The 21,089-nt window shown below is 36.0% G+C and overlaps 1 protein-coding gene across 1 annotated transcript; it reads right to left on the minus strand.

The window, feature by feature from the left end:
* Positions 1-8,382: 8,382 nt before the first annotated feature.
* LOC128235833 (uncharacterized) lies at positions 8,383-18,167 on the minus strand. Its single transcript, XM_052950626.1, has 12 exons — positions 17,684-18,167; positions 15,396-15,860; positions 14,383-14,799; positions 13,962-14,003; positions 13,227-13,274; positions 12,669-12,803; positions 11,017-11,041; positions 10,122-10,204; positions 9,756-9,780; positions 9,462-9,529; positions 9,252-9,270; positions 8,383-8,610 (listed from the first exon to the last, which is right to left on the minus strand). The coding sequence occupies exons 1-12, from the start codon at positions 17,790-17,792 to the stop codon at positions 8,511-8,513; spliced, it is 1,536 nt and encodes a 511-aa protein (XP_052806586.1). The 5' UTR covers positions 17,793-18,167; the 3' UTR covers positions 8,383-8,510.
* Positions 18,168-21,089: the final 2,922 nt, after the last annotated feature.

Here is a 21,089-nt window from a genome sequence, read left to right on the forward strand (position 1 = left end):
AAATTATACTAGCACAAGGCGAACAAGTTGCATATTACTTATTTAGTTAAAAAGTCAGTTAGATCATTGGCGAGATTGACATATTTATATATTAACTCATTTTGAAACCAGATTCGTACCCGGATGAGTTTGATAAAATATTTATAAAGATATGCCTCTTAAGGTGGAACACGACTATAAGCAAATTTTCGAGTTAATGTCTGAAAATTGGTATACGAATAGAAGAGCATATGCTCAGTTAAAGACTGTTTTTACTTTTTCAATAAATGGAACAGTGACTACAAGTCTTCAAAATATACCACTGACGTCAATTTTGAGACGTCTGTCATATTGTTGCGTTCCAGCTACACTAACGTTCACGCACATATATTTTTCTTTCTTTTGTTTTAAAGTTTGTGCAGTAAGCCGCCGAGGCCAGTGACTCTCACGACCAAGGCTATTCACATGCTAAAATAGCTTTTATTTAAAACAACGTCAACAATTACAATATTATGCAAATAAACTAAGAAAGGTAACCACACATCCATATTTTGCATATATTGGTGTATTGTTTACCTTAAACAAAGACACACTTTACGAGTAACCCATATACACTGTAAGCGCTGAACCGAATGTGGTTTTGTATAAGGTTTTATTTTTTGAATGTTATCAATACATCTCTTGCCTATTCCTAAATTGTACATAACATAGATATATTATATATTTATAACAGTATTTTAGTATTGATTGAACATTACTGTGATATCATTAACATAAAAGTTTGATTTACAGCGTTAAATATAGAATCATACGTCGCTATAATGCGCAGTTAGTTTCAACGGTCTTCGTTTATAAGTTATCTTATGTACAGTAGCTAGATATCAACAATATGCAATCACAATATCTAATGAAAACGACTTCATTATAATACAAAATTATGTATTATCAAATGTGAAATGAAGCGGAAGTGTAAAATAGTATATGAATTGCAACAACTAGGGACATGTTAATACTAATTATACTATAATATGTAATCTCAGCCATGTTTAAATGCCGGCATGATGCGTCGCAAATACTATGAAGTGTTTTTGTATGATCTTGTAGGCTAAAAATTTGTTGAACATTGTATCCTTAAATTGATTGTTTCGTCAAAGTTTTGCTCATACAAAACTGCTTTACTTCCACACTAAGGGCAAAGTAGATCTTAGTCTGTCCTGATGTTTATGTCATTAACCTCTCGAAGTTCAAAATACTTAACTATTCAACTTCCTACTAATATGTCTGCAAAGCTTACGATTTGTTTAAGCATAATAACTGTTTTATATTTAGTTAAGATACATGAATGACATTATTTTATAAGTAACATACTTAATTTAATACCATTTAAGATAACAATAATGAAAACGAACGAACTTTTTTTATCAAGAATAATAAGGTAGAAATGTTAAATTAACCAAGATATTTGTACCCGGAAGAGCTTGATCAATTATGTATTTAGCTTTGCAATTGAGCGACTTTTGAAAACAAGTGTAACGCAATCGCTGCCACAATCTGAGTGGTGACATTTTTAACCATTCGAGTGCCAGTAATTTAATAAAGTCAAAGGGGCCATGATGTGAACACAAATGCGCGTCAGCAATGTAAAGTCAGTGGGGTATGTAATGGCAGATGGTATAATACGAATAACATACACGTAATAATGATATCGTGGATTATTGTTTAATGCATTTTTAAACTGAGCCGGGAACCAATTTAAAGTTATTTCTTTTCATTCAGGAGATAGATGAAATTTGGTATGACAAATGTCAAAACATATAAAAAGGTAGAGAAAAATGTACTACTGTGTCAAAAAAGCGAATAAACTCTTTTAGATAAATCTATTACTGTGTGTGTGTATTTTGTTATTCATTTTAACTTAAACCAAAATTAAACGGACTTTTTTGCAATCTTCGAAGGTCAGACGAAATATTGCTCGTAATATATCTCCTTTGTAATATATTTAAATATTCTTTCTTTTACACTCAAAATGCTTGTAAGTGAATATTTTCCTTGTCAATTCGTACGTAGATCTGCTGGTCAGTTGATACTGACAATTAGTTCATTTATCTTTTGTTAAATTTACTGTGGCACAGAGGTGACATTCGCAGCACTTAATTTATTATGTGGCAACAATTTAATAAATTGTGGCCACAACTAAGTAGCTTGAGGTCACAACTTAGTAAATTGTGCCCTCAACTTAGTTCATTGTGCCCACTACTTGCTAACTTGAGGCCACAGCTTTGTAAAGTGTTTTCAAAACGTAGTATATTGTGGCCACAATTTAGTAACTTATGGCAACAACTTCGTAACTTTAGGCAATAACTTGTTATATCGTGGCCACTACTTAGTTCATTAAATAAATACACTCATTTCATCGTTCCCGCGCTATTTTAATAACACAGTTAGCAACCCTGGTACTTAAACGCCTTTTGTACCAAGCAAAAATTAACAATTATGGACGAAGACAGGGAAAGTCATATATCAGATTTCGTTCAGGAAGGCCTTTCTAATGCTTATGTAGTAATCGTTTTGAGAAAAAAGTCATATAAATCAAATGTAGAGTATGTCATTTGCACAGAGTTTTGAGATATTTGACCTTTATACGAAGAGAGTACAGTGACGCATGTATTATAAGTGACTTTGTTATCACGCGATCGAGACGTTTTCATGCTTCGAGTTAACAATGCTTGAAGAATGAATTGAGCGTTAGGTTTGAGTTTATCATCCATCATCCATGTCACAAAACCATGACTCGCCACCATGATAGCGTTCCATCGTCTTTCATCTTTCTATTGCTTCCATCAAGACTAAAAACTTCGGTATGTGCAGGCGAAATATCCGGCGTATCCATAGTATCGTACTATCATCGGTAAATGCAATGAGACGCCCAGCTGTTTTGATTGGCTAAATTAAGTTGTGACCATAAGTTACTCAGTTGAGGCCAAACTATATATAAAGGGTTGCGGATCTCACCTCTTAGCCGCCGTATAAACTAGATGAAATTTAGATTGTTGTGAAATGAATTTACGTCACACGTAGAAATATTACGGATTTTTTTTAAATCTGGTCACATTCAAAGGCAATATATCGACAACATAACATTGGATGTATGCCTCAAATGTTTCCGACCATTAAAGCAACATACTCCATAGTTTCAATGCTGCTCTCTAGAGAGTAGTAGCATTCATTTATAAAACATTCACTCACTCATTGCAATCCATCTGGATTTTTATTCTTATGTCGTTATCATGTTTATATTTATATTTAATCTTCAACACTTTCAACGCACCAATCATCTGCTAAGGCGGTATTTCATATCAAAGAGCCAATTGTACATACTCCATTTACATCCATGAACATTGAAACACTGTCAACCCACATAGCATCTGCCTAAGCGGCAATGTGTTCCACAGAGTCAATTAAAATACTTTAATTACAGCCATAAACAATACAACACTGTTAACACCCACTTACATCTGCTAAAGCGGTAGTCTATTGTACAGAGTCACTTGTACATACTTTAATAACAGCCATGATCAGTGAAACACGGTCAACACCCCATTTTTTATTTCCAAGAGACAATAGGACATGCTCCATTTACATCAATGAACAGTAAAACACGTTCAACACACATAGCATCTGATAACGTGGAAGTTTATTTCACAGAGACAAATGTACGTACTTTCAGCAATAAGCAGTGCAACACTGCCAACGCCCCCTACCATCTACTAAAGCGTTATTCTATTTTAAAGAGGCTATAGAACATAATCCATTTACAGTCATAAAAAGTGCAACCCTTTCAACGCCCCGATCATCTGCTAAAGTGATACTCTGTTTCCAAGCGCGAATATCACATTCTTCATTAACAGTCATGAACAGTACAATACTGTAACGTTTCTATCATATGCTAACGCGGTATTCCCTTTCCAATACCCAGTAGAACCTTCATTCTTTAGTCACTCATTTACAGTCTTGGGCAGTGCAACACTTTTTGCGCACCTAGCATCTGCTTTAGCGGCATTAGATTTTAAAGGGACAAAATGACATACTACATTTTCAGCTCTGAACAGTTCAAGGCCATCATCATCCCTAGCATCTGTTTAAGCCGTGTGGGATAGGCCATCCACCATTTACAGTCATGCATAGTGTAACATTGAAAACGTCAAGATTAAGCATTCAGCATCAGTTTAATCGGTGTTTTTTTCTATAAGCAAATACGGCTTACTCCGTGATCTGGGAGTAACAGAAAATAGATCAGTATTTAAAAAGCTTAAATGATAGACTGACATAATACATATTGACTGAAGAGGCTTTTGGCGTATAAACAACGGTTTCATACTATGAAAATAAATTGTTGAACAGTTATTATAGTATATTATTATAATGGTCACACGCTTTAAATTATACATGTCATAAGCATTATGCGGGAATAAAAGATGATATATGTATCCAATGTCTTTGTAACATACCCTGACAGTGAACTGGAAATTCACATCCAATGAAAAAGCAGATGAGTATATAAACCACATCCATGATTAACGAATCCTCCTAACTCAATAATAAGGAAATATAAAAGGCTAAACAAAAACTTCCGGTGTTTGCAATACGATCTCCTTTATGCTTGCGCTCCATTACAAAAATATTTATCCACTCGAAATTGAGATACTCATTTATAAGAGAGACACGCAACTTCAAACAAAACTACAAATGCATTTTAAATCTATGTTGGGTTATCAAGCCAACACATTGAGCTATGGCTTTTTCTGCACGTATATTGTTTAATTACATGCATACAACTAAATAAATATTGCATTACGAGGGCCACCATGTATGCAATATAACTAAAGTTCGTTTAATTTAATATGATTAATATTAGAGGTAATCACTTGAAATTTGAATATACATATACATACTCACATATATTATCAACTATATGGCCCTAGCTTATATATCTATATATATATATATATATATATATATATATATATATATATATATATATATATATATATATATATATATCACTCCTAATTTTAATAAATGTTTTATAACCAAATCGTAACAACGAAACAACCAATACTTAAAACAAATGTACCATCGTAAACACCAGTTATCAACTGATTGGTTAACGCTGAATCTGTATTAATTTTGTTGTCATTAGTGTAGGGAATAGTTTTTTTACTATGGAAACTATAACTATAATTACAAACAGTTATTGAAATTCTCGATTTAAAATTAAATCGAAATCAGAATTTATCGACGAGGATATTTTATGCAATTTAATATTAAAGTAGTTCTTTAAAATATAGTGTAATGGCTGAATTCCCTTTTCAGCCGACATGTCGATCGATGCAGCAGCGTTGCAGTGATGTTAGATGCAGTGGTGTTGGATGCAGTGGTGTGGAAATCACTTGTTTGATTATCGTTGCCAGGAATAAAAAATATTTAAAAACATTTGTTTTAAGTAATTATTACACAAACATACATACAATTGTTTGTACAGCTTTTGCTTCAAAATTTATAAATAAATCATTAAGTGGAATCACTTCAATAGGCTTCAATCGAAATTTGTGTCGTAATGTGTATTTTTTTTATTTTTTTTTAAATATTATCAGTCAGTTGCTGTATACAGCTGACTATTTTTTGGTTGATCAAAGAAAGCAAAACATTTGTTGGTCAATATATTTTAATTTATTTTGTATTGAATCCATAGATACAAACAAAATTACTTCCGAAATTATGGTTAATTATTTAAAAACGCGTATAATTTTTTGGTGGGGCTTGTGGAAGCCAGGTGACAACTGACAGGTGACAAATGTATCCCACATTTTACCTGCATGTCATATCCGCAACAGGAATAGCTAACCCTAAGGTCTGTTGTTAGGAACAGTGCTGTTAAAGTCAAAACAGTCAATAACAACACATTGTTTTTTTTCTCTGCACATTATTTGTTACATTAAATGGGCATTCTGTTCAACATTTATTTCCGTTATTGGCTTGGATAACAAATCTTTACTTTCATCTGCCTTATGAAAATCAATATTTGAGGGCCGTTAAATACAACGGAGTAAGCAATCAACAATATGACATTGTGTACATTCTGTAATGTTAAGGTATTCGATGTTAAAATACACCAACACCGTTTATAGTATAACATGCAAATAATATGGCGTCAAAAGCCTTCTAAAAACAATAAAATAGTCTTTTGAAATTCTAAGCATTAACATGTATTCTTAAAACAGGTAAAAAAAAGTGAAGAATTGCGTAATAAAAGGAAAGTTTTTCATTTGAGCGGAAACCTGTTTGTCCACTATGATAAGGTTATTCCGTATTTGTTTGGACTACACGTAAGCCATAACTAACATATGATTCAAAACCGTTTCATTCGCAGCTATTGTATAGGTAAAATATATGTTTTATACTTATTGTTGTGGCATATTTAGGACAATGCTATACGTAAAACTATCACAGATGTTTTGAAATCTGGTCACACTCAAACGTAATATATCGACAGCATAACAAAGGTTGTGTGCCTCAAATGTTTTTGAACATTAAGGCAAAAAACTATTATTCAATTATTCAAATGTTACCTGGTACTAGAAGCATTTACTTAAAAAGGATTCACTCACTCATGGCAATGCATTATGACTTTTGCTAAATTTAAATGCCGTACAAACAGTTCATTAAACAAAAACACAAAACGTATACACGATAACAGACACATCACACATGCACCAAAATATAGTCTTATAAAAATAGGATTAAAATCAAATGTATCTTCTTAATATATGCGTCAGAAACAAATGTATCATCTACTTCTATGAGTCACGTGATAATATACATTCCACTTCTATATGAAACAAACAAATGTATCATCTACTTCAATGAGTCACATGAGAATGTATCTTCCACTTCTATATGAAACAAACAAATTTATCATCTACTTCTATGAGTCACGTGATAATATATATTCCACTTTTATATGAAACAAACAAATTTATCATCTACTTCAATGAGTCACAGAGAATTTATCTTCTACTTCTATATGAAACAAACAAATTTATCATCTACTTCAATGAGTCACAGAGAATGTATCTTCCACTTCTATATGAAACAAACAAATTTATCATCTACTTCAATGAGTCACAGAGAATGTATCTTCTACTTCTATATGAAACAAACAAATTTATCATCTACTTCAATGAGTCACAGAGAATGTATCTTCCACTTCTATATGAAACAAACAAATTTATCATCTACTTCAATGAGTCACAGAGAATGTATCTTCTACTTCTATATGAAACAAACAAATTTATCATCTACTTCAATGAGTCACAGAGAATTTATCTTCTACTTCTATATGAAACAAACAAATTTATCATCTACTTCAATGAGTCACAGAGAATGTATCTTCCACTTCTATATGAAACAAACAAATTTATCATCTACTTCAATGAGTCACATGAGAATGTATCTTCCACTTCTATATGAAACAAACAAATTTATCATCTACTTCAATGAGTCACAGAGAATGTATCTTCCACATCTATATGAAACAAACACATATATGTCTTCTGTAAGTCACAAGCAAATGTAACTTCTTCTACAAGATACAGGCATTTGTATCTTCAATAAGTCACAAATAAATCATCTTCTAAAAGTTACAAACAACTGTATCTCCTACTTTATGGCATCTGAAAGGAAAGAACAAAACACTTACAAATTAATATTTTCGTAACCAAAGAAATATATATGTGGCATGCAATACAGTTTATGTGTTTGTATTTGTATATATGGTATTTAAACGTGTGTGTCTCTAGTTCATTATTTATTGGCCTCTTGCCTTGTTCCTCTTAACAGGGTTTATTTTTATTAACTTTCAAGTTGTGAGTTTGTCCGTGTTTTATTTAATTATTTGGTGAGGCACGTCACTTTATAGTGAAAACTGTATGCATTTAAAAAAATAATTCCCAAATGACTGTGTTCGACGCATAACCTCACAACTCGTTAATATTAAAGGTACATGAATGATAAAAAAATAATGCAATACTTCATAAGCGATAGGCCATATTTCGCTAACGATTGAATAGCGCCGCAACAATTATAAAAAAAACTCGAACAAAGGATGTCAATATTAGGCAATTATAGCATTCAAAGTAGATATTTCTACTGGTAAGAGTTTCCCCCGCATCCCTGATTTATAAGCAAATAAACAACTAATAGTTATTAATAACTGATCTCTCAATTGATACGAATAGGAAAATGTTTAGTTAGTGTTAACTCCATTTAGCAAAATCTGTATAACAAGTCATCTACATGTGACCTTAATGAACTAAGACGATATAACGTTAACATGATGACGTGGTGTAAATTGTGTTACATTTAAAAAATATACAGAACATAACCATACACATATATTGTACTTTGTTGTTAACGAAAATCCTCGATTATGTAAAGCATATTCTAAATATATTCCTATTCATAATGATCATTTACATACCAAGTGGCGTGTAGTGATGTTCCAATGGCGCTGTATATACATGATCATAGGGACTGGCATAAGTTTGCCTCGGTTGTATTTCTTTTTCATAACTAAAAAACAATTACAGTACTGGATAACACTTTGAATATCGCGCCTGATTAAAAAATAGATATTGGTAGACTGACCGTTGTCCGGAGCTTCATAATTACTGCCTGCTGCATTACGATTTACATATTACACAAATATCATGGCATTTAAATAATTAATGTGCTATGTATCGTGTTTTTTTCTGTCATCAGTTTCTCCTTAAATATGAGTTCGGCTTTTCACCCCTTGCCTCTCTTTGAACAGAGCCATCACTATAGTTATTAAGCTACTTGGGTTTTCTCCATCGTAATATCAGGGTTAAAAACCAAGATGATAACATAAAGAGGTCATCGAACATTGATATGATATTTGTATGATAATTTATCTAACAATGACGGAACACAAACGTTCATAACAGTTCAATATTATGTCAAGTCTGACAATTTAATATGTAACCGCATTGGAACGATCTAAAACCTTTAAAACATTTAATTTCTAAGATGTTTAATGGATATTTTTAATCAAAGCTTGACCATAAATGGTACTGCTTAATTAGATTTGCTAGTTTGACTATGTTTGTTTCGTTACTATAGTTTGTGTTATTTGTATGGATAAGATTTTGTTTCTATTCTAATTTAGAATGATTGTGACAATGTATACTCACCGCTGTGCATTATTACTTTCTGAAAGAAAATACAAAGCATGCTTATAAGTACTAAATACGACGACGGCAATAAGTCGTGTGTGTATTTTTCATAAACAGTCAAATAAGCCACACATTTATTACAAATCCAAAGTATCCAGTTGAAATTTACTTATCTTACTCTTGTCAATGCTTAATGACGGCTGAATAGAAGTATAAAATTACACTTACCAAGCCCTGTATATGCGGCATTTTCTTTGATGTGAAGACGCTCATAAGAGGACGTTTCGTTGTTTGGACTGCCAGCAGTAAAATGTTTAATAGAAGGGTGTCAAAATCACCATACTCAATGAGTTTAGATAAATGCGTTTTATTGATATATTGATATAGACACAGTATTAAATGTGTAAGGCATAAAACGCTGACTACTATTTTGATAAATTTGTCTAATAAATGAAACAGCAAACATAAAATGTTCAACATCACAGTATAATAGGTACTGAAATATATGTATCAATAATGTACCCAAATGGTCCATCAGCAGTCATGCCTGAAAAGAACAATGCATAATAATGTAGGTAAGGGGTTATAATATTGTTGTTAATAAACTTAACATACTTGAGGATATGGCCATCATTTTTGTCGACATGTTTATTATCAGGTTGTAATGTCCATAAGGTCTAGTTCATCCTATCAAATATACTTTCAATTCCTAAACAAAAGGTTAACGATATTATAAGCACGTTAAACTATTTTGCTTAACGACATTGCTTGCAATTAATCAATCTGAATCAAAGCAACATAAAATTATTTTAATTGTTGAGAGTGTGCTAAGACTAGATAATATCATTTTGTTTAATAAATTGTGTTTCTGTTTGTAAACCATAATACCTATTTCTGTGTAATCCGTTCGCTCTCTGCTAGTCAGGTTATCGTAAGGTGGCGCTGTCTGTGTCTCAAACACTGGATGTGATCTATTTAAAGAATATAGGATAATATTATCATGGTTTCTTGTATCTGTTGTTTAAATCTTAATTAATTTTCTGTTCTGTTCATTATTTAAAGAGTCAATTTGTAAGAAATGATACATATATATGCTGAACATTATTTGTAAAGGTATTTATGAAATATCAACGTTCACAATTATATATTATTTGAAAACGAAGGAATTATGTTACAATGCATACGTCACCAATCGTTTTCTGTTAGTATATAATTTATGTTACTGCAGAGTTATGGAATCATTCCCACTTAATGAAATAATGAAAACAAGGAAAAAGTCATGAAACTAAACTGTAATGTCACATAATTGCATCCAATGATTTTTTTTATTCAAGGGACATTTGCCGCATTGTGTTGGCATTGATATCGTTGTTGTCGTTGAGAACCCGCGCAAAACCCACCTGTCCTGCTTGGTGAACACCAACCGAACTCACATGCGCCTATTGGCTGAAGTCGTACCCTGGTCGCCTATGCAAGAAGAGAGTGGTCTATCAACTGCACTAACAGGACAACCTTTAATTATACCCGCTTTTTGGCCTTATAAAGTGCAAAAAACTTCAACACTTGACTTTTTACACATGATGCCAGAGACAATAAGCTCATCTGTAGTAATAACCATATCTCTGATTAAATACTTTTCCAAATTTGCTTGCTCTTCGACGAAATAAGAACAGACGAGAGATTGGCGTCCCTCATCGGCGCTATTACTATTCTTATGTTCACGCATGAATTACAAACGTGTATTCATAAACCTAAATATTTTCTCAGATTGCATCATACTTACTGCGTTTTAGTATTTTCTGTATTGTCTGAAAAGATAATTAAACGTATATCATTTAATGGAATGTAATATATATATATACAACTATTTGAAATTTAATTTTACAGTACCTGAAACCCGAAAGACAATAATATATATCGACATTCACTTATTGAAATATGGAATTGGGCACTATTTCAAACTAGTTTATTGCATTGTTTTTTATCACAAAATAAAAGACAATACAGTCACAAGCCTAGTAGCTAACAGTTTGACGTCGACCATGTTTATGATGAAGCCTAAACAAATTTTAAGACCAATTGCTTAATCCTTGCTCATTAACACTCCCATCGTAATAATCTTATTTCTGCTCTATCGAATCAATTTCATTGACGTAGATTGGTGATTATAAAGCTGATTTCAATTGATCGAACTTCCTTTATTTGTTTTTTACAGGATTAAGCTAATTTAACTATTTTGGATGTTTTCTTCCGGAATGTATTTATATCATTACTGCTGCTGTATGGTTTTTCACCAATTGTAACTAATACAGGTACAAAAAACGTTTACTAATATTAAATTGATTGAACCTGAATTATAAAACCGCTAACAGTTGGCCTAGGGGCATTGACAGTGTTGCTAACTGCGGCTCTCGGGGACATTGGCAATGTTGCTAAAAGTCGACTTAGATGATGTTGGCAATGTTGCTAACAATAGGCCTAGGGATCGATGTTAAAGTAGGTAACATTGAAACTAAGGGATCTTTGCAGTGTTGCTAAGCGTTATAAAAGATGGGGTTGTAGTGTTTCAAATAGGGGGCATAGGGGGCGTTCACATTGTTGTGAATAGAAAGTCTATGGTATTGGCAGTTTTACTTACATTGGGCTAAGGGAGGTGCTAAATACAGTAAAACTACGGTTGTGTTGGCAGTGTTGTTCATAGTGGGTATAGGAAGCGTTGACAGTATCACTAACAGTAGTAATTGGGGATGTCGGCAGAGTTACCCACAGTCGGCCTAGGGGGCTCTCGCAGTGTTGCTTAATGTCGGCAAATGTGGCGTTGGCATTGTTGCTCACAGCTGGCCAACGCGGGCACTGGCAATGTTGCATAATGTCGACCTAGGGGGCGTAAGCATTGTTGCTCACAGTTAGCCATGGGGTCGTTGGCAATGTTACATTGCTTTTTTACAATTTGCAATTAAGCCGAAACTGAATTGTTAATACATTGGATTTACACATGTCATCAGTGTTCCATAACTAAATTTAAAATAAAGGTCAGTGTTTAAGATCTACTTATATTTTATACATATTTTTAAAGCTTGTGGTTGTGTTTCGGTAAGGGGTAGGGCAGTTCTTATCTCCAACTGTAATTAGTACATTATTTAGTGAGATTGTAAGTAAAAAAATGCAATTTTATCTGTTTGTTTTACTTAATGTAAACTTTTGAATAAGATGCACACGTGGGTCCAAATTAACTGCCATCTTAAGTCCTCATAACCACTTCTTTAAAAAAAATGCTTATTGAAATACACAGTATGGCAACTTTGGATATATACGGCTCCAATTATATTTTGTGCACCTATTTACACATTGTATGAAATCTTTCACTATATAAAAACTATTTTTTAACTTTAACTTTTTCTTTTCGTGACTAACATCATTAGATCACTCTTATACCTGAAGTGTGCCTTGAAGGAACCCAATATCTCCTGGAAATGAAGACAACAGCTACAACAACGACAGCTAGAGCAACAACTCCACCAACCACTCCACCAAATAGTTCTACGGTTACTGTTCCCGTTGAGGTCGGCACTGGAAATTTAATAAAATTATTGAAGGCAAAAATGATAAAATAGACATTTAATATAACATAGAAAACCACAATGACAAGCTCAGTCTCCATAAATTTAACAACAATCTCGTTTAGGGGCCTAATGTTGAAGGTCACCCAGCGTGAGATACACAACGTTATTATCAAATACATTACATATTGTTTAATATATAATTTATATAATAGAGTGTACCATATTCTTCCAGATGACATCGCAACACGTTTAAATAAAATGAGACGGAGCATTTACAAATAACTATTAATAAATCAATATAATATAATAAGATCATTCTCTCAGTGATGGATAACCGCTATAACAGAATGACTGTAGCATGACCCAACGCGCACCTCAGTCGTAACAGAGTGGACTTGTAATGGTTGACAACTGAATCATTACTCCGTACCTTGAGTAACTTGCTCTGTGTAATCACCAGACGTTTCCCTTCTAGGATCTGTGAAAACACGTTTAGAATCTCAATCATAAGAAATCCTTGCGAAATGATCCTTGTTATTTAGTTAGCTCGTTTTCTAATACATCTGAATGCTAAGCTTTGAAGCCTGTTGACCACAAATAATTTTGGAAATAATTTCGGATATATAAGACAGGTTTTGGATTGCTGAGTACTAGCATGTATAAAAAAAACAAGAAGTACATTATACACCAAGTAATTAAAGCGTTGTTTATTCTCTAAAATTAAACTTAACTTGGGCGTAAAATAACAAAGGTTTCAATCTGAAGTCTTAACTTTATTTTCTTAACAAGATGTTGAAGAGAGTTATATTAATTTATGCTTCGTCACTAAAATTGTTGAGCAAGCCCGGTTTACAGTCTTGAAATTAAAAATTATTCATTAAAAGCATAAACATAGCAATATCGGTTGATTGACACTAAGCTTTAAATGGTCATGTCATGTTTCAGTCACGAGCACTGGTGTAAGTGGATCATTTCCTTTTCCTGAATGATTCAGTTCACCAATAACTTTACAGTGGATGAAGTCAATTATGTCTTGTTTGCTCGCCTATTAGTATTACTGTAAAGCGGCAAACATTTTAATTAACGCTTATTTATGGTTAAATATTATAACTGTATTTCACACTATGGCAAAGTAAACCATAACCCAATCCTAACCAACATTTACCTGCTGTTGTCGCACTTTCAGAACCACTTTCCTCTGTTATATCTGTCAAAAATAATGTAAATTAGGCTGATTATTTCACATACATGTTCCTTTTTGTCATACATTAGTTTAAAATTACTTCAATTGAAAACATACCTTAATTTATTTTGATTAACAACAGGTGTTATGCGTGCCTCAAAGGTTAATGATGTTTACTTTTAACTCAAGCATGCAACTAAACATTTGCGGTTCTATTCCGAGTCTTTTTCCGCAAATGAAGCATCTTGTATCAAAATGATTTAACTTTGAATCTTACCTACATGCCGTTAAGGTAAGTAAAAAAAGTTGCTTGGTTGTATCTTAAGCAATGGAATCTTTACCACTCGTAATCATGAAGGTACAAAAAAACGAATTAAACTGCATTTAATATGAGCGTACTCACAGACAATGAATTTGAAATTTTGTCTTTGGTCTTCATGTGTTTCCCAGTTCATGCTACCAGGAATGTACACGTAGCATTGGAAATGAAGTCTGTTGTCAGCCGTTCTTGAAGCATCCTGTGCCATTATATTGTAAGTCACAGAGTCCGTCTGTTGATACACACAATTGCCTGTGGACTGGGGATCACCTAGGACTGCATCAGGACTATAGAAAGGAGCCAGGGGGCTGCCAGGTACAATGTTGCTTTTCAACCAGCGGATCTGGGCGGTACCGTTGTAGGAGCCGATGTTGGCCGAACACTCCATCTTGACAGTTTGTCCCACGTAGAAGAATTCAATCTTGTCAGAAATGGCTATGGGAAATGAGCTATTCAAACCACTCATGTTGTAGACTTGCCTTGTGATGGTGGTTGGTAAAACTGATGGAGAAGGATGTTATGATTACAAACAGTGTATGTGTAAAGTCGAATTAGAGAACTACCAGGCATCAAAGCATGCTCTGGTATCATTGCTTTGAATGATTTTGAAGTCATTCTTTATTTAAGAGACATATTGACGGTTACAGTCATATATTTTAATTATTCTAGGCGGAAATTAAAGGAACTCTTTAAATAGACCTTTATTTTTTTAAGGTATTTCTTCTTCAAAATATTGATCAGATTTGTCCTAAAAGTAAAAAAGGTAATAACTCATCTTGATTAAATTGATGACAATACCAAAACTAACGTTTTGAGTGTTTTAAATACTTGTTTATATAAAAAAAAGTTGAAAACTCAAATTGTAACTAACATTAGTTGTATTTTTTAAACCAAGGTTCTGATAAAATGCCAGCTAAACTTGGATGTCTTGATATAATTAACAATTACTTGGCCTTCAGATATGCAGGCTGACATGTCATATTTAAAACCAATAAGTAACAGACGGAAGTTCCTATCTGCTTTCAAAAATGTGTAAATCAAAAGCACTCTTGTGTCAGACAAATGATACATTATTGATATAATTAGAATAAACTAACCTTTAACATCAAGTTCTTTTGAAATAATGCCACTAGCATAATTATATCCAGGTGCGGGCATTGAGTAAAGAAGATGACATCTGTACTCCACTGTATTACTACAGGTTATAGAAGAAACTGCACGAGACACGCCCAAGGTACTATCCTTTCCGTAACTGTTTGAACCAAAACTTCCCCCTACAGTCCAAATAGAACCTGCACCAGATGCTAACACAGGTTTCTGGTATGTGACTGTATCGGTGGCATCAATATTCTGCAATCGGGCAAGGTCTGTATATACCTGGGCATTTGCATTTGCCTTAAATTGTACACTCAATGTGCTGATTTTAAACAAATCATTCACATTGTTCACCCTACACATAACCTGGAATGTGTCAGTACTTGAACTGTCAACCTGTATTTGTGAAATTGTTTGACTTAATCCAGGCTGCAATATCCTGTGGAAGTCAATCTGTAGGCCATTGTCTAAAAAGAGTAACAAGAAAAACATAATTATGATTATTCCTATCACAAACATCTCTTATGAGCATCAGAACACCACATCATGTGTCTGTGCAGTTTTAGGGTTGGGATTAAGTGCATCCACCAAAGCAGACAAAACGACAGAAAATGCCATATTTTTGAGGATATTTTCACCTAATAGGAGATGTTAAGTGGCTATATTCAGTAAGAGAGTCAGATCATTTATGATTTTGAAATAAAAATCCCCCAATAAACATTAAGAAAGTTAGATTTGTACCTTGAAGAACTGATAAAATATTTATTTAGTTATGCTCCTTGAACGACAATAAAATACATTCGCCTGCGAGGTTCTGAGATTTTAATTTTTAATATAGATCATGAGGGCCATGGAGCGATTGCCAAAGTTCGACTGTTTATTGACACGCATGTGTCAGACGATAACTATTCAAGTGAAAGTTTAGTGGTGTGCTATAAAGAAGCATCGTGTTTTTGTCTTTTATAACACGTCTGTGAAGCAATAATCAAATGCATTTGATAAAGGTCGAAGTGGGTTCAGGATGTCGCTAAAGCCGACAACACCGCCGCTCACGACGGCATAACCAAGGTTAAACGTAAATGCTTCCTAAAAAAACACACACAATAACAGACGAGCTAAAAAGAGCTTGGATAATAATTTTAGACGAGCTTTTATGTTGTGTTACATCGGCGTACATACTATGTGTACAACAAATTACACATCACCTGTATTAGGCACTTATATTCGACATTACAATCAGTAATCATTCCCTGGAAGGTGATCAACCTTTGAAGGAAACACTAGTAAACATTCGGGGCTAAATTGAGTAGTGCACACAGTTGGACTTTTCAAATGTTCTGACCACATTTAACCTTTGAGCATATGGTATGGGTTTGAAAATTGTTAACAAGCATCTAAACAAATGGTTATTTGTAATGAACCTGTGTTTCAACAGAGGTGATGAACACCCGACTTCAGTGTATCCAACCTACAAATCAACTTGTTTCTGATACACCTAAATACCAGGTTAAGATATTAGAGCGTTGTTTATTAACGTTATTTCAACTGAAGTCAGCTGTAAACAAACATATCTTTTCATGTTTAGTCTAAACATTAGTCTTAAATTTATTTACTCAATAATGATTGTAAAGAACGTTATATTAATTTAAGCTAAGTCACTCTCGTTGACTTGTTTTTTCTCTCGGGAGTGTGGTCTTGTGTTTTTGGGGTAAACCCGGAGAGCCCTTTCGAAATATATATATATAGTTTTTCACAGAATACTAAAACAAAACTGGTTTACCATGTATCCAAAATTAATATATCTGAGACCTAAATTGCAGCGTCGTCAGACTGTTGATTTAGCCTGTATAATGCAGGTTTAGACAAGCATTTTCGAGTGATAAGAAAGTGATTTTGATCTTGTGACATAATGTTTAATTAGATAACAAAATATCAATGAATATTAATGTTCTACTAATTATCAAGTAAAATCCAAGGTTTTATATAACCAACCATTATCAATACTATCTTCAGTGTTTGGTTCTATAACATGTGAGAGGAGTCCTTTAATGGAAATTCCATAAAAATAACAAACATAAAAATATCAAGAAAAACAACTAAATTAAGGTTGATAGGATGATTGGCTTTCAAACGTTTAAAAAGGTTATTTTTCATTATGAGTTTTCATTTAATACATATATTATAATGTTAAGGAAATATCCACAAACATTCAATTACTTATCAATGGACGAGTTCACTAAATTGAGTATCATTATTTATGTTCTATAAAAGAGTAAAATAATATACACACCTTGTCCCGATGCGAAAGTAACACAACAAATTATAAGACAAAATATAAACAAAAACATTTTGATTTGAGCAAAATCGTCCATTAACCAAACACGTTTAAATTGAGTCATTATATCACTCCAGATATCCGAACATCAATAAACTACCAGTTGCACTCAGGTATAAATCGTCGCGTTTCTTTATCTGATATTGCGCTTAAAACCAATGAAATGCATTATGATTTCTGCGGTTTATAACTCGTATAAAGCCATTCAAGTGCGTCCTTGAATGGCAGGGTAAATAGGAAAATGATATGGTTGTGCTTAATGAGAACATAGAGACTGTCACAAGTTTTATTATATCGTAATAAACGCCGCAATCAGGTTGCGCAATTAGCTAGGGGGCGTAGCTAGAACAGTGCTGATGTTAAGATCAAATTGCTAAGGGGCTAAGTTAGACCATTGTTCATGTACAGTCCGTATTTGAAAGGGGGCAAAGCTAGACCTATGCTGGTGCACAGGCCCGGTTTGCTCGGGAGCGAAGCTATAACAGTGCTGATGTTAAGGCCCGATTGTTATGGGGCGAAGCTAATCCAGTGTTTAAGTGCAGGCCCGATTTGCTAGGGGGCGAAGATAGACCAGTAATTATTCATAGGCCTGGTTTGCTAGGGGGCGAAGCTAAATCAGTGCTGATGTTGAGGCTCGATTGCTAGGGGCGAAGCTAGACCAGTGTTTATGTGCAGGCCCGGTTTTCTTGGCGGCGAAGCTAATACAGTGCTGATGTTAAGGCCCGATTGCTAGGGGGCGAAGCTAGACTAGTGTTGATGTACAGGTCCGGTTTGTTAGGGGGCGAAGCTAGACCAGTGTTGATGTAAAGGCCCGGTTTGCTTGTGGTGGAACTAGACCATAGTTGATGTACAGGCCCGGTTTGATAGGGGCGTACCTAGATCAGTGTTGATGCACAGCCCCGGTTTGCTAGGAGTGGAGCTAGACCAGTGTTGATGTACAGGCCCGGTTTGATAGGGGGCGAAGCTAAACCAGTGCTGATGTACAGGCCCGGTTTGCCATGGGCAAAGCTAGACCAGTGTTGATGTGCAGGCCATATTTGCTAGGTGCGTAGAAAGACCAATGTTGATGTTCAGGCCCGGTTTGCTAGGTGGCAAGGCTAGAACAGTGTTGGTGTACGGGCCCGGTTTGATAGGGGGCAAAGCTATACAAGAGTTGATGTTCAGGCCCGGTTTGCTAGAGGCGTAGCTAGACCAGTGTCGATGTACAGGCCCGGTTTGCTAGGGGGCGAAGCTAGACCAGTGTTGATGTGCAAACCCGGTTTACTACAAGGCGAAGCTAGAACAATATTGATGTACAGGCCCGGTTTGCTAGGGTCGGATCTAGACGAATGTTGATGTGCGGGCTCGGTTGGCTAGGGTCGGATCTAGACCAGTGTTGATGTGCAGGTCCGGTTGGCTAGGGGCGGATCTCGACCAGTGCTGATGTGCAGGCCCGGTTTAATAGGGGTTGAGCTAGCCCGTTTTGCGAGGGGGTATAGCTAGACCAGTGTTTATGTGCAGGCTAGATAAGCTAGGGGGCAAAGCTAGACCAGTGTTCATGTACAGGCCCGGTTTGCTAGGGGGCGAAACTAGACCAGAGTTGATGTACAGGCATGGTTTGTTTAGGAGCGAAGCTAGACCAGAGTGATGTTCAGGCCCGGTTTCCTAGAGGCGTAGCTAGACCAGTGTTCATATACCGGCCCGGTTTGCTAGGGGGCGCAGCTAGACCAGAGTTGGTGTACAGGCCCGATTTGCTAGCGGTCGAAACAAGAACAGCATTGATGTAGAGGCCCGGTTTGCTAGGGGTCGAAGCTAGACCCGTTTTAATGTGCAGGCCCGGTTTGCTAAGGGGGAAATTAGACCAGTGTCGATTTACAGGCCCGGTTTGATAGGGGGCGAAACTAGTCCAAATTTGATGTATAGGTCCGGTTTGCTAGGGGGCGAAGCTAGACCAGTGTTGATTCATAGGCCCGGTTTGATAGGGGGCGAACCTAGACCAGAGTTGATGTACAGGCCCGGTAAGCTAGGGGGTATAGCTAGACCAGTGTTGATGTACAGCCCCGGTTTGATAGGGGAGAAAGCTAGACCAGTGTCGATGTACAGCCCCGGTTTGATAGGGGTCAAAGGTAGAACAGTGTTGATGTACAGGCCCGGTTTGTTAGGGGGCGATGCTAGATCAGTGTCGATGTACAGGCCCGGTTTGATAGGGGGCGAATGTAGCACAGTGTTGATGTACGGGCCCGGTTTGCTAGGGGGCGAAGCTAGACCAGTGTTGATTCACAGGCCCGGTTTGATAGGGGGCGAAGCTAGTCCAGAGTTGATGTACAGCCTCGGTTTGCTAGGGTGTATAGCTAGACCAGTGTTGATGTACAGGCTGGTTTGCTAGGGGGCGAAGCAAGAACAGCGTTGAGATACAGGTCAAGTAGGGGTAGGGGCGAAGCTAGAACAGTGTTTATATAGAGGCCCGGTTTGCTAGAGGCGAAGCTAGACCAGTGTTGATGTGCAGGCCCGGTTTGCTACGGGGCGAAACTAGAACAGAGTTGATGTACAGGCCCGGTTTGCTAGGGGGCGAAGCTAGACCAGTGTTGATTCACAGGCCCGGTTTGATGGGGGCGAAGCTAGTCCAGAGTTGATGTACAGGCCCGGTTAGCTAGGGTGTATAGCTAAATTGCCGATTTGCTAGGGGGCGAAGCAAGAACAGCGTTGATATAAAGGCCCGGTAGGGGTAGGGGCGAAGCTAAAACAGTGTTTATATAGAGGCCCGGTTTGCTAGAGGCGAAGCTAGACCAGTGTTGATGTGCAGGCCCGGTTTGCTACGGGGCGAAGCTAGAACAGAGTTAATGTACAGGCCCGGTTTGCTAGGAGGCGAAGCTAGACCAGAGTTGATGTACAGGCATGGTTTGTTTAGGAGCGAAGCTATACAAGAGTGATGTTCAGGCCCGGTTTCCTAGAGGCGTAGCTAGACCAGTGTTCATATACAGGCTCGGTTTGCTAGGGGGCGCAGCTAGACCAGAGTTGGTGTACAGGCCCGATTTGCTAGCGGTCGAAACAAGAACAGCGTTGATGTAGAGGCCCGGTTTGCTAGGGTGTATAGCTAGACCAGTGTTGATGTACAGGCCGGTTTTCTAGGGGGCGAAGCAAGAACAGCGTTGAGATACAGGTCCGGTAGGGGTAGGGGCGAAGCTAGAACAGTGTTTATGTGCAAACCCGGTTTACTACAAGGCTAAGCTAGACCAGAGTTGATGTGCAGGTCCGGTTTCCTAGGGAGTGAAGCTAGACCAGTGTTGAGGTGCAGGCCCGGTTTGCTAGTTAGCGAAGCTAGAACAGTGCTGATGTTCAGGCCCGGTTTGCTATGGGGCGTAGATATACCATTTTTGGTGTG

This window comes from Mya arenaria, chromosome 5, assembly GCF_026914265.1.
Source record: "Mya arenaria isolate MELC-2E11 chromosome 5, ASM2691426v1".
Taxonomy (NCBI): Eukaryota; Metazoa; Mollusca; class Bivalvia; order Myida; family Myidae; genus Mya; species Mya arenaria.